The sequence below is a fragment of the Aquila chrysaetos genome, chromosome 7, assembly GCF_900496995.4.
Source record: "Aquila chrysaetos chrysaetos chromosome 7, bAquChr1.4, whole genome shotgun sequence".
Classification (NCBI taxonomy): domain Eukaryota; kingdom Metazoa; phylum Chordata; class Aves; order Accipitriformes; family Accipitridae; genus Aquila; species Aquila chrysaetos.
The window spans coordinates 35995951-36010263 of NC_044010.1; the positions used below are offsets into that span (position 1 = coordinate 35995951).

General features: G+C 45.4%; 1 protein-coding gene across 3 annotated transcripts; it reads right to left on the bottom strand.

Annotated features, from left to right (window-relative positions):
* Positions 1-220: 220 nt before the first annotated feature.
* Positions 221-13895, bottom strand: SIK1 (salt inducible kinase 1). 3 transcript variants are annotated; one of them, XR_005932842.1, is made up of 15 exons: positions 13721-13895; positions 13256-13489; positions 12245-12361; positions 9665-9728; positions 9296-9457; positions 8892-9016; positions 8654-8777; positions 7430-7653; positions 7041-7190; positions 6272-6394; positions 5791-6016; positions 4814-5089; positions 4031-4262; positions 2615-3228; positions 221-1716 (listed from the first exon to the last, which is right to left on the bottom strand). XR_005932842.1 is itself a non-coding variant. In XM_030020293.2 (14 exons), the coding sequence occupies exons 2-14, from the start codon at positions 13406-13408 to the stop codon at positions 2808-2810; spliced, it is 2397 nt and encodes a 798-aa protein (XP_029876153.1). In that variant the 5' UTR covers positions 13409-13489; positions 13721-13895; the 3' UTR covers positions 221-2807. The 3 variants fall into 3 exon arrangements, 2 of the variants coding, with proteins under 2 accessions (XP_029876153.1, XP_040980823.1); XM_030020293.2 differs by having other exon boundaries at positions 221-3228; XM_041124889.1 differs by lacking the exons at positions 13256-13489; positions 13721-13895 and adding an exon at positions 12489-13227 and having other exon boundaries at positions 221-3228.
* Between the last annotated feature and the right edge of the window lie 418 nt (positions 13896-14313).

Consider the following 14313-nt stretch of genomic DNA (forward strand, 5'->3'; position numbering starts at 1 on the left):
ATTACTACAGACTTGGGTTAGATTCAGACAGATTGCCTACCAGCGAAAGGCTCAATATCCCATTATCAGATTTGTGAGCCCGCCATTCCTCTTCATCTAGTATGTAATAGAAAGTGTCAGTAATGTCCTATGGACTTAGCCTTTAAAATGAGTCTTAACTATGCAAATCGTATGTATGTATCAGGAGAAAATACTCCACAGAATCATTTGCAGGACAACAATTTTAAAACATTTTTTATTTAAATATTAAATAAAACACATCGACTAATCATTTTGGTGTACACCTCTCATTTTAACATAAGAAATAAAATGATTGTTCAGTCATGATAAAAAATAAACTATACATCTTAATTAAACCAATCACGTAGTGTCTTTAAATACCCTATTGCATTGCAGTCTGCAGAACAGCACTGTCAAGACATCTACAAAAAACCCCAAACTTTTAAAATGACCTCTTTCTGCTCCAGCAATAATTCCAAAGAGGTTCTACAGCAATTGGAAAAGAAAAAAAAATACTATGAAAGTAAAGTGCTTGTCATTGCTCAGGACAGGAAACAAAAGAATCTGTGGCCTTTTGATCCATGGCATTAAACAAAACAAACATTGAAGAGGAAATTCTGCGTTTTAAGTATGTGTGCTACCCCTTACAAAACTGAAGGCAAAGTTGCTGCTTTGTGATGAGCTGGCTTCTTCTTGCCCTCCTCTCCAGCCATCTCCATGCAATCTGTTTTTCGGGTTGGGTTTTGTTTGTTTGTTTTTTAAAACCACTACAAATGAGCATGAGACTTTGGTGTTTTCTCTACTGCAAGGCACCGCTCATTAACAGAAATTCAACTCAAGCAATTTTCTCTCACTTTGAAGCTTCCAGACCACGAAGCAGCAGTGGCAAGCTGGAGATGCACCAATATAGACACACAGTTACTACACAGAGATAAAGAGGTCGTTTATGGAGAGCCACAGACAGAGCCACATGACATCTTCAACCCTTCCTACTCCCACCAATTAACCTGGTCAATCTTTGGCTTTTTTTCTTTTTAAAAAACAAAACAAACCAAACAAAAAAACAGGTATCTATATTATTTGCAAATGCGTAATACTGCAGGTTGCATGAAGCCAAGGTAACTTGAAGGCACCCTGTGTCACACTAGGGAGATGGGTCCTTTAAGCATTTAGACAGAATGCAGCTATTTTCTGACATTCGGATGGCAGCTTCCAGCCAAGCTGGCTCACTGTTTGCTTACCTGCTTCCAAAGTTTGCATGCCCTACCTGACTCATTTCTGTAGGAGCACAGTCTGTTCTCCCCTTTATACCTAAGCATAACTTCTGTCAATACCCACAGAAGTTATGCTCTGCCTTGAAAGGGGAGTGGGGTCTATACCAGAAACACAATATAAGCATATTACAAAATATAAAAAATAACTAGTGTTATATAGTTTTCTGCTTCCTATTTATATACATATACAGCATTAAAAACCATACGAAAAAACACCTATCTAATCCAAAACCTCATTTTGCTAATATGCCAAAAACAAACCAACCAAAAACAAACACCCAAAGATTGTGCTGTTTTACTCACTTTTAATACAGTTTTGTTCAGAAATAGCTGTACTCCGTTAGAGTAGAATTCTGTTCTAGCCTATTCCTTTTGTCTTTGCCGGTATGTAATTATAACCTCAATATTGCACATTTCCCCAAGAGTCAGTTCTGTTTGGACCCTGATAATGAAATGCATAAAAACATAATTAGCAGCGGAAATAACAATGTGCAGCACTAAGAAATACCCCTCAGGCAACTTTGTAGGCAACCTCCAGGAGGGCTTTTTAAAAAGAAAACCCTTCCCTTCACCCCACTGGTACTAACACTTCCCTCCTCAGTGCCTCTGCAAGAATATGAAAAAACTTAGCGTTTATAAAGAGATTCCTAAAGATTATTCAGACCGACAAAATATATGCATGTGTGCACGTTTATATGTATATACACACACACCACCCCCAAACAAACATCCCTGCAAAAGACCAGACATTATGCAATTTGGATCCTTACATCAAGGGATACATTTTCAATAGATTACTTGCTTCTGTACTAATTAGAAGGGCTTTTTAAGCTTTTCCAGCTGATGTATCAAGCAAGAAGTTCACAGTTTTCATTTAAAGTATATGTATCTGGGAGGTGTGGAATGGGGATGTTGGTTCCTTTAAATAAAATGAGTGTTAACAGGAGGGAAAAAAACCCCAACAAATGGCAATGCTTCCATTTTTGTCTTCTATGAATGCATAATGCTGCATGCCACTGGTTTTCTGTTTATTTTCTTTAAAAGAGGTAATCATCTTCACAAACCCATAAATGAATATTGTGAAAAAGGGAGGCTCTGGTCCCTTCTTTGAAAAGCCTCTCCCTGCTGTGTCACCACTACTGACAGCTGCTAATCTTGCATAACAGCAGAGCTGTATTGGTCTGACTTGAGTACAGTACCGAAGAGTTCTTCCCCAACCACATCCCTCCCTGTCCCCACAAATGCCCCACCCATCTTCCCCATCATTATTTTTCCTTTAAAAAATTCAGTTTCTATTCATATTTGTTCAGTGCAAGAATAGTAGAAGCAAAAAGACATACATATTGCTTGTTTCAGTTCTATAAAGTTGCTAGCTTTCTGAGCCAGACAGCCTCTTCACATACTTCAAAATTTATTGCTTCTGAGAGTCACTCGTCCACACAACACCAGCCAGCCATGGACCCACACATGCCATGGAACAGTGGTGAAAGTTCTTCGCAACAAGAGCAGCGTGAGCTGTAGCAGCCGGGGCTCTCACTTGACCAGGACGAACTTCCCTAGCTGGTTGGAAGTCAGGTCCTCCATCTCACAATCCCCGTGCTGCAGAGTGACAGCGTCATAGCTTGGAGACTGCGCAGAGAAACTCTGTTGCTGAGAGAAGGTAGTGCCAACTGGAGAAACGTTGCTGCTGATGTACAGGTGCGTGTCTAAAAGGTGAGCTGCTGAGGACACCGGTGATACGCTGACACCAAAGAAATGAGGTTGGAGCAGTTGGCTGTTGCCAGCAAAGGCCAGCTCAAATGAGTTCTCTCTTTGTAGCTCTGACAACAGAAGAGAATTGGATGCTTTGCAGGTACCTATGCTATCAGAGGAGGGGATGCCATTTGTTGCAGATGTCTGAGAAGTCTGGGGACAAGCTGTCTGGAGTAGCTGGTGGTGCTGGAGCTGGAGCATTCTGAACAAAATCCAAGGGTGGAAGAGGTTAATTTGCACTGCTAGGATGATTTAATGTTTTTCTTCCTCCTTTCTTGCCTGTAACCTTGACCGTAACTTTCCCCTTTGTTTCCCTCTCTCTATCAAACCTCTCCTTATCCAGCCACTACAATTAAAGCAAGCTGACCATGCCAGGTCAACGTGTTTTCACTTGGGTTTTCCTCATGTTGGAGAGGGCAACTATCACCAGAGGGTTATCTAGTCACCATTTGGCCTGCTAATAATAGATGTTCTAGAGACAACGTGTGCAGATAAACCGGAAACTCAATTTTCCATCTTGCTTCTATGGGAATGAAGAGGTGCCACCACACATGACATTTGAGGCCACTGGAACTGGGCCTCCTTTGTGGGCTGTAACTTTTCCAAATTACAAGGTCTCACTTCCTTGCCATGGGAAAATTACAGGAGGAGGCAGAGGAGGAAAGAAATCATTCCCAAAACTAACAAAGCAAAACACAGCTTGCAATGGGAAGAAGTAATGTTTTCCCCCACAGTACCAAATTGCTTCTCAATTCAGCAACCTCCAAATATTTGGATGTCGAGATTTTTAAGTGAAACTGCACGTCCTGTGTTACGTATGCCAGTGCAGGAAGCCACAAAGGAAGCCAAGCAGTTTATCTGCTGCCACACAGCAAAGATGGAGGATAGGAATCCCCAGTGACCAAACTCCTCAACCTCTTTTGCTGTGTTTACTCCTCCTCACTTGCCCCTAACCAAAGTAAACCCAATGAGAACAGCAAAACTCGTCCCAGCCAGCTTCTCACCTCTGCTGCTGTAGCACCTCCTCCAGGAGGCTTCTTCCCTCTCTGCTGCTCCCACTGCTGCTGTACATGCAGGTGTTCGGCTGCGTGTGCTGGAAAGGGCTCATGCCACTCCTTGCTGCCCGAGATGAGGAGGACTGACACACCTGCCGAGCAAAGCCTTTGATTTTATTCAAGCCGAGAAACCCCTTGGCTCGAGCGTTCTTCCGCAGCTGCTGCCTAAAAGCCTTCAAGCCTGTGGGACACGAGGAGAAGAAATGCACTTTAATCCTCCTTAGCATTTGCCTAGGAGCCTGCTTTACAGATCAGCCTTTCTGGGCAGCTGCCTTCATTTGCGTGAGAACTGCACTAGAAGAGACCATGACTTTTCAGTTCATGTTCACCCCTCTGCCTGACGGTCAGAGCAAAATTTATGTAATGGAACAGGGTTTGGGACAGCTGCACCCTTATGTAGATGGACACATGCACAGCAAAGGAGAAACCTGATAGAAATCATGATGTTGTGCACTCCATATTTTAGGAGGAAAGCGGAGCCTGCCATCCCACTCACAGCAGCAGAAATACCTTCATGGGCATGCTGAATCAGTACCCGAGAAACTCTCATCTAGGCACCTTCTCAGGGCATCTGAACCCCCCTCGGGGACAACGAGTAAAGAGGCAGAATATCCAAGTGGCTGTCCTCAGCATAACACTAACACGGGCAAGCAAGTATCCCTGCATGCTACCCTTTCCTAGTGGCAGTTGGAAGGGTGCAATTCCCCAGCAATAAAGCAAGGAAGACATTACCTTGAGTTAATGAGGTATCAGATGCTCGCCTTCCTTCTTGGAAGCTGACAGGCAGGAGAGAAGCACCTCCTATGCAGCCCTGGGCTTGTAACACTGGAGCGTCAGACTGGGAAGCTAGGAAGGGCGACGTCATCCTAGCTGTGGCTGGGCTCCCCGTCATTACTTGACCTGCCAAACAGCTGCTCAGGGCCACTGAGCTGTCATTTGAAGATGAAGTAAGGCAGCTGTCTGAACTAGTTCCCTCTGTGGGGCTTGCAGAAGAGGAAATGACTATACCTATGGAGGGGAAGGAAGGAGAGAAAGAGCATTCCCAAGATGAGGACAGGAAGGAACAAACATGACATCAGAGTCTTCTGCCCACCTACACTGGCACTAATAAGCACCTGCGAGCTGGAGAGGTGTCCAGCAACTCATGTTGTTGCAGGGCTTGACTCCAGCAAGAGGTCATCAACAAATAACCTAAGTTTGGGCTCCTGTCCAGCTGGCAGGGCTCCACCAGCAACTCCAGCACCACCAGGCTGTGCTGGATCAGGCCTACAGTGTTTCTTCAGCACAACAGCTCTGACACAGGATTATTGTTTTGTGAACAGTTTTGCTTGTATGTTTCATTCACAGGGTCTGAATGTGTACCAAATACAGCTAGTGACAACCTGTTTTTTTAAATTCAGACACCCCCACCACCCCCGGTACAAGAGCAGAAGCAAGCAGAGAAGGGTTATGTCCTGCTTGTGAGAATGCTCCCCTCTAAAGTGATCTAGGTGAAATACAACAGTGCAATGTCTCTTCCTTAAGGGCCATGCTTATTTACGGAAACACAGAAGTGTGGAGGGCAGAGTACAGACCTCTTTTCTGGGCCTTCCTATCCCAGTCAAGGTAAAATCAGCACATACTCCCCAGGCATTTGTCTGCTATGGCACTCCTTCTCTGTCCTTTTCCTCTAACTATGGACACCCTTCACCTCTCCCAGACTTACTTACATGGAGGGGCATGCTGATAGAAATGAGTGGTCACTTCGGCCAGTGTGTGCCTCCTGCTGGTGTTGCTAGGGATGCGGATGGGGTGGTCATATGCCTTAATTTCATCTTCCAGCTCCTTTTCTTGCCTTACTTCTTCACTAATGGTGGTCTCCAGCAGGCTGTTGGGGGAGATGGAGCGGTTCCGGAAGAGCCCATTGAAGTTGGGATCCACAGGAAAGAACATAGGCTGCAAAACATGTCAGATCACAGACTGAAGGGTGTTTCGCTTTTTTCTGAACTACCTTTTAATACTCTTCACAGTCCTGTAGCATATCTTCAGTAGGCATATTGTTTGAGAGGCTACTATGACACCATGCCCAAATGCCAAACAAAAGATTGAAGGCAGAGAACAAGAGAGTCACAACCCCCATTGTTTTGGATTGGCAGAACAATGGGGAAAAAAAAAAGAAAAGTAACACACAGTGTAGCTGACAACACCAACCTGTAATGGATTGCTCATGTCACAGTCCATTTCTGCCTGCAAGGATGGCTGAATCAGGCTCTGAGGTTGCTGGTAAAGCAGAGATGATCGCAGGGTTTCACTAGTGAGACTGTCCTGAGGCATCTGGAGAGAGAGAGCGATGCACAGAAGCCATCACATACACCGCAGTTCCACATGACTTTTCAGATACTGGAGGCTCAAGGAATTTCAGAGCCACCTTCCGTGTAAGCTTTCTCCATGTACTTTCTATGAAAATTAACAAAGCTAGTCTTTCAATGCCAACACAAACACAAAACTCCTTCTCCTAAGTTAGGCCATTTAACTGAAAGTACAATTTGAAAAGGCACCCAGAGCACACTTTAAAGGGTGTGGGGGTGAGGAAAAGAAAAAGAATGTCAGAAAAACACACAAACTGACTCATGGTGTACTTCTGAGGATCCTACGGGGTATGTAACAAAGAAGTGTAACCGATCCATGCCTAAGAGGGCAAATTTCCATGAGAAGCCTAATCTTCTGGCTCATTATTGACCTGCACTGGAGGCAGACTATTCTTTGGACCGTGACCCACAGTCACTTCTTAGGAAACAGGCCATTAGTATTCAATCAGCCTCCTGCTGAAGAACAGTAGGCTGTGTCCTATCAGAGGGCACCAATATCAGTATTGGTTTTCAGAAGCTTGAGAGGTACAGTCTTGTGTTTTCCCACAGCAAGGGACAGAAAAAAGAAAGCCAATGGACACAGCTTCCCAGTAAGTAATGCCCTTCCTTACCTCAACACTGCTGATCTCGGAGCTCCTTGGCCTTTGCTGACGGCCAGCTGCTGGACGACTCGATAGCTGGCTGCTTCGATACTCCTTGAGGCGCTCCAAAAGCAGGTAATAAATCGCAGCAAAATGGTTGTAGCTGCTGTTTTGCAGAGACTAGAAGACATTGAAAGGACTCTTGACTTACAGGTAACTCAGGACACAAGCAGCCAAAACTCATCACTAAGGCCTCATAATAGTGTACTCAAAAGTAAGTAAAAATCCAGAAGGGCAGTGAAGATTTTACTACACTCTGACACTGGATCGAGGCTAGTCACTGAATAACTTATATATGACTGCACCATTGGCATTCTGGCAGTCACTGAAGATGTATCTAAGGGGCAAGCGCTTCTCACCTCAACAGTTCTCTGCCTGTCGATGCCAAGTGTTTGCATGATCCCAAGGACCTGCTCATTGTAGTCACCCAGGTTGGAGTTGTAGTTTTGCATGGAGAAGGACAAAGACTGCTGCTGTTGAAGAGACGGGTCAGCTTGCATCCACTTGTGCTGCTTTATTTGGGAAATGGTTATTCGCTTGGTTGGGTCCACAACCAACATCCGTCGGATTAGTGTTTCACAGTCTGGATGACAAAAACAAACTCATGAGCAAGGGGTAAAAATAACAGCCCAGCCCCAGGTCACTGCTAAGAAACCTTCCCAGCAACAGTGTATGATGTCTGTGAAAACAGGAATTAAAGGTTTCTGAGCTGCTGATGCCTGATCTGACTACCAGATATTTAAAACAGCACAAGAGGTGTCCACATACATTTCACAAAAGCAACACATCACTACAGGAAATGAAGCTGTACTGGATACCGGCAGGTTTCAGGTGGCCTTGCACCTTGTAGGAGAGCTAGTTTTGAGTGGATGCAGGTTTAATGATGTTACATCCACTTAAAATAGGCCAGAATTCAGCACAGAACCCCATCACATACAACTTCCTGGCCCATATATACTGCTTATTTGTTTATGATCAGGGAATTAAAGCCGTTCATGGCTACGATAAAGGTCAGACTTCAAAAGATACTCCTCACTTGAAGACAGAGGCACATTCACTTGTTTTTGAATCCAAATCAGAGAGAGGTGATTATACCTCTCAGTTCCTTTTTCTCACCAGACTGCTGGAGTGCTCAAGAAGCAGTGCTAAGCCCCACTATTTCTGCTGTCCTTGACAGCACAGCCACACTGAAACATACCCCTTCTGCATAGTTAAAATATCTTAGGAGAACTACACCCATCTCAGCGTTACAGGCTAGTCTCATTAAAATCCTGTTTTCTCTCTTTTGTGAGTGATTATTTCCCCAGCTACAGTGTCAAGTATTTTTGTAATCCATAGAGATACTCTAAGAAAGGAAACGACAGCCTTTTAGTTGCACCGTAAAGTAGATCCCAGAAAAGAAAACATGTGCAACTAGTCCCTCAACTATAAGCGCTGCTCTACAGAAATTACTGGATACATAAAAGACAAAGTGATTGCCAGCTGCAAAACCAGTCCCATCTGTCATTGCCCCAGGAAGGAACAGGACAGCTATTCCTTTATTTGTAGCCCCTTTTCTAACATTAAGGATCTGAAAAAAGCACCTTCAGACATGAAGTAAGGGATGCGGAACCGGCCCTCCAGCACTCTTTGCCTCAGAGTTGGTAAATTGGGTCCATCAAAAGGCAGAGAACCACAGACAAGGACATACAGCACCACCCCAAGGCTCTGTCAATAGAAAACAGCACAGCATGTGAGCGACTCCAGTAGAAGCAACGATTTTGAAAGCCCACAGACCCTCACAAAGTGTGAAATGTGATTTCTAAGGAATATCAAGCTCACCCATATATCAAGGTGAGGTCCTTCGTATTCTTTGCCTTCAAAAACTTCTGGAGCTGCATAGGGTGGGCTTCCACACCAAGTGGAGAGGGGCTCTCCTGACTTGTAGAAGTTTCCAAAGCCAAAGTCTGAAATGAAGGTGAAAGTGTGGGGTAAGACATTACTCAACCACATACTAATATTTCAGGAGTAGCAGAAAATGGAGAGAAGGGAGCAGATGTATTGTTTTGTTCTCTGCCTATTCATTTAAGCTATTCTCTTTTGTCCAGAGGATATGTTCAGAGACATATCAGTAACTTTGTTTTATTATCAGTTACCATAAATACATTTATAGGATCGTCCTAGGGAGACTGAATTTGACTACATGCCTAATGTTGTTTATAGACTAACCACGTATTTCTCATTACCTGCTAACTTGATATTCATGTTAGCATCTAGCAGAAGGTTCTCTGTTTTGAGATCCCTGTGCACTATGTGGTGGCTGTGACAATATTCCACTGCTGAAAGAATCTGCCAGAACTTCTTCCGTGCTTCGCTTTCACTTAAGTGCCCATTGGAGGTTAGATGATCTGCAATACAAAATAAAAGAGGCACAGGATTTAGAAACACCTGGAGGCAATTTTTCATAATCCTGCAGGTGCTGCACTCTCTGTTTGACGGCTGACAATGCCAACCCTGGATTTTTAATCAGAATATATGTATTACACAGGAATGATAACAATAAAGCCATGGTTTCTAAATCTAAAGAACTGTTAGCTCCGGCAGTGAGGACTTACCAAACATTTCTCCATTCTTTGCAAATTCAGTAACAATGTAAAGCATATCCTTCGTCTCCATAACCTGTGAAGACACGAGAGGACATGCTTAAAAAAATGCAGACCCTCTGTAGTTTCATTCATTTTTCTAAGTGCATTCTCAAACATATCGGTTCAATTATTTATTTGCCACAGCAGCTGGCAGTAAAGGCAACAACAGATCAGTGCTTATGTGTGTACAATACACAATGGTTTCCCATGCCATTGTTCTCACCATTACCATGCCACCTAATCTCCGCAAGATAACGGATGAGCATTTCTATAATTTCATACACTTCCCTGAATTCCTTTTTTGCTAAAATATGCATATATAGTTTTACAATTCCTTTGATTTGGAACACGCAAAGACACTTAAAATTTATATAAAGTTGTCTTTGTTTCAAGGCTAGAAGGTACTGAGGTCAGGAGAGATAGTTGCAACTTGGACAAATCAAGAAGTAGTATCAAATACCCCGGTGCCATTTGGTGTTGGCCAGGGACATGGCAAGCCTCCCAAGCAAGTGACAATAGGCTGCTGTTTGTGTAATGGCAGTCCCTGATGCACATCAACAACCGTCAATATACCACCCAGCCTTCACCTATCAATCTAGTATCAACTTCCTTTGATACTTGTCAATTTTTTCCTTTGGAGGAAAAAACAAAGAAGAACTAAAAAACAAAAAATGAATGAGAAATGCTAAGCATTTCCAAATTCATCTTCAGTTACTATGGCACATCTTTCAAATGTTGCATTTCAGTTTTTAAAATACAACATTTCTCTGGAATTGGACTCTCAAGTAGCAGATTATTTTGTTTCGGAAGCAGGAGGCTCACAACATGTTAACAATCAAAAAAGCGTCAATACTACTTCAAAGGCTGCAATTTCCAGGCTCCTAACATGTAACCTTTTTCGAAGACTCTTGTCCTCCCCTCACTACAATTACACACAGACATGAAATGAAAATAAACAAACAGGGAGCAAAGGAAGAGAGGTTCCCAGTTTAAAAAACTGAAGGAAAGTATTCTGGGAAAGTTGCCAGCTGGATGAAATTAAGACGCCGTGCTGAAACTAAAACAATGATGAAATAATACAAGAACACACACCCTACATTGGTATGTCATCTAATTCCATCCCTGCTTCTCAGTCTCCACCAAACAGGTAAAGCATCAGTTACAACAACAAAGAAAAGAAAACTTCACTGAAAAGAAATTATGGTCCACTACGAACGTCATTTGCTCCATCAAGTGAAGTGGTTCAACTAGATGGAATTTAACCTGCTTTTCTAAAAGCTTCGAAATAGTATTTTCACCCGCATCATTCCACTGAAATGAAATCAACTGAACTGTTAGAATGTTTCTGTATATCCTATACTGCCCTATGGGCAACAATGACGTCAGATGTTAACACAGAATAATTTTTGTTATGATGGTTAATACTATAAATATCAAGCACTTCATGTGTGTCAAGGTCTTTAAAAATAATGCCTTGCCTAAGCACCTGCCTTACTGGCTCTTCAGCCTTACACATTAATTAAAACTTTTTTTTTTCTTTTTTTTTTTTTTAAAGCTAACAAACCCAACGGTAAGATTGCAGCTGATAATACTGTTTACTACTGCACACGGACTTTCAGACCTGCTGCTTCATCCATCTACTCCTCTCTCCCCGCTGCCCTTCTAGACCGGTCCAGACAGACTGTGATACCTCATCTTCTTCTTAAATCCACATGGCACTATTTAAGATGATTAAGAGGAACTTACACCAAATGCTAATTAGATCGAATATTTAGAATTTGCAAAGCAGTCCTTGCTCACTAGACAGATGTGATCCTGTTTTCTGCACAACACATTTATTTGTTCTTACTGTTAAAAACACCCATCAGTGCAGAAGCTGAACAAATCTAAACCAAAATTCATGTTGTGAAACTCTACAAGGGCAAAGATATTTAAAACTGACTTTCAAAACTACTGGAACAAAACAAACTGGAACAGAATAACCAAACAGGTCATTTCTTGACATATTCTAAGATACCAGCATTTACTGGCTTTTTATTTTCTACTTAGGTTAGAATTCTAATTCTTATATTAGATTTCTACTTAGATTTTCTCCTTAGATTGATTTGGTTTAATTGTTGTTGATTTTAAATCCCTTCCACTTCTGGCAAACTCAACTTTTGTGCTTTCTTCTCTGCTATCCTACATGAGTTTAAGTCTTCCTCTTATCAAAAGCACGTAAGAAGTTCCAGTCCTCTAAACAGGAAAAGCAGAGGAGTAAGGAAAGGCAAGTTAATCCTAGAAGTTCAGATAATCAGTTCCTCGATCTGAAACAAACCTCAGCCTCACTTTAACTGTAAATTTTACAGTGCATTTTGTCAAAAAGCTGTCTGATGTACCAGAATCTTGTTCAACGAATGATGAAGGACTTTTAAAAAACCCAGTTTAAGTGTTTTTCAAAAAGTATTTCAATATGCATCGTCTCTGCAAATATCTGATGTAAAATCATGTGCAAGAGAAGAGCACAAGCATATCTCATCTGCGTGCTGTGCTTCAAAGCTGACCTCTTACCTGATATAGCTTGATAATGTGGGGATGATTCAAAAGCTTCATTATCTGAACTTCTCTATAAATCTTCTCCAGATTGCTCGGGTCTAACCTTGTTTTGTCTATTATTTTTATTGCAACCTGCAGGTTTAAAAAAATAATAAGATAAAACAACCCCAGGTATTACAAAATAGGTACTCTTACTGTTCAGATCTCTTAAAAAAAAAAGAAAACGACGACACCCCCCCCGCACGCGCACACAACTCACAAAATCCAAGTAAAGTAGCTTTTAAAGTACAGACTTGACAAAGCTGATTCTGTTTTTCTGAACTGCACAGAATTCACACCACAGAACGTTTTCATTTTTCTTTTCTACGTCAAAGGATTACACCTAAGGTAGTGAACAGAACCGCAGAAATTAGCACTGGACAGGATTCGGTAAATCTTTTAATCCATCTCGTGCCAGTGAAAAACAGATTCCTGTAGCAGACTGTTTTGTGCTGTAGCGACTGATGGGATTTTGACATGCACTAGAAACTTAAATACGGTTGCATGCCCATTAATAAATTATTTCTGCAAATAACACTGCAAGTTCTTTGTTCTTGAAGCACGCACGGGGAATGAAAAAAATTGAACCCGTCCGAAGTCTTCAAAAGATCCTTCATTTGTTGGACTTTTTAGCAAACTAAGAGCGGGTAACTCGACGAAGCTACCGTAGCACTCGGAAATGTTGTTTTTTATATATCCTTGCCCGGTTTTAATTTCCCGTGAACGCCGCTGAGCGCACCGGGAGAACCCGAAGCTCCTCCGAAGGGCCACACCGGCTCCCGGTGCCCACTCACCGCGGCGGGCTGAGCCCGCCGGACTTCGCAAAGCTGGCCGCCGCCGCCGCCGCTCCCTTCGCCTCCAGCGGCAGTCAGCTCGCCTCACGGCGCCGGCAGCGGCACCCCACCGCCGCCGGCCCGCCAACCGACAGGCTCTTCACCCACCGCCCCCCCCCCCGCACCCCCCCCCGGCCGCAGCCTCCGCACCCACCTGCGTTTTGGTCACCCTGTGCCTGGCCAGTTTGACCACCGCGAAGTTGCCTTTCCCCAAGGTCCTCTCGATATCGTAGAAGCCGACTCGCAGAGGCCGCTGCTGGGCTTGTCCGGCAGCCGGCAGGGAGCTGTACTCTGACATGATCACCATGATTTAGGCGGGTGGCGGGCAGCGCACGCCGCGCCTAGGAGGGGAGCATCCGCGCTGCCCCGGGGACGCGGCCGCTCGCACCTGCACGGAGACGGCACAGCACACCCCGTCAGCCCCGCCCGCCGCCGGACACCCCCTCACAGCTCGGCGCCCTCTCCCCGCTCCCCACAGCCGAGCCCCCGCCGCCGCCGCCCCGTCCGACCTCCGCGGCGGCGCCAGCCCCGGTCCGTCCCCCCCCTCCCCGGCTCGCCACCCACCCGAACCCCCTCCTCCGGCCGCCCCACCGTCGGCGCGGCCGCCGAGCCGTCGTACCTGGCGGGCGCTCTCCGCGGCTGCCGGGCTCTGCCGCTGCCGGTGGGGTGTGAGAGTGTGTGCGCGCGAGTGTGCGTGTGTGTGCGCGCGCGCTTGTGCGTGTGCGTGTGTGTGGTGTGTGCGTGTGTGCGTGCGCCGGGGGGCAGGCGGCGGGACCACGCGGGATGTCCCGGCTCCCCCCCCCCCCCCCCCCCCCCCCCCCGCCCCGCTCCGCTCCGCCGCCCCCCCCCCCTTCCACGCACACCCCGCCCTCCCTCCCGCCTCTTTCCCCCCGCCCACCGCCGAAAGCCGAGACGGGCCCATTGACGTCACTTTGACGCCAGAGAGACGCGCGCCCAGGCGCGAGGCTGAAGGAGAGCGAGACACCCGGCCGTTGCCAAGGAACGGGCGGCGCTGACGCGCGCGCTGATGGAGCCGTCGCCCGGGAGACGGAGGGGCGGTGACGTCAGGGCAGAGGGAGGGAGGGGGCCGCCAGCTCTCCCCCCCCCCGCCCGCCCGGAGCGGGCTCTCTGCTGTCACGTGACGCGTCCCTTCTCCCGGCGGGGTCGCCCCCTGCCGGCGTGGCCGGCGCCCGCGTGAGCCGCCGGCGCGCG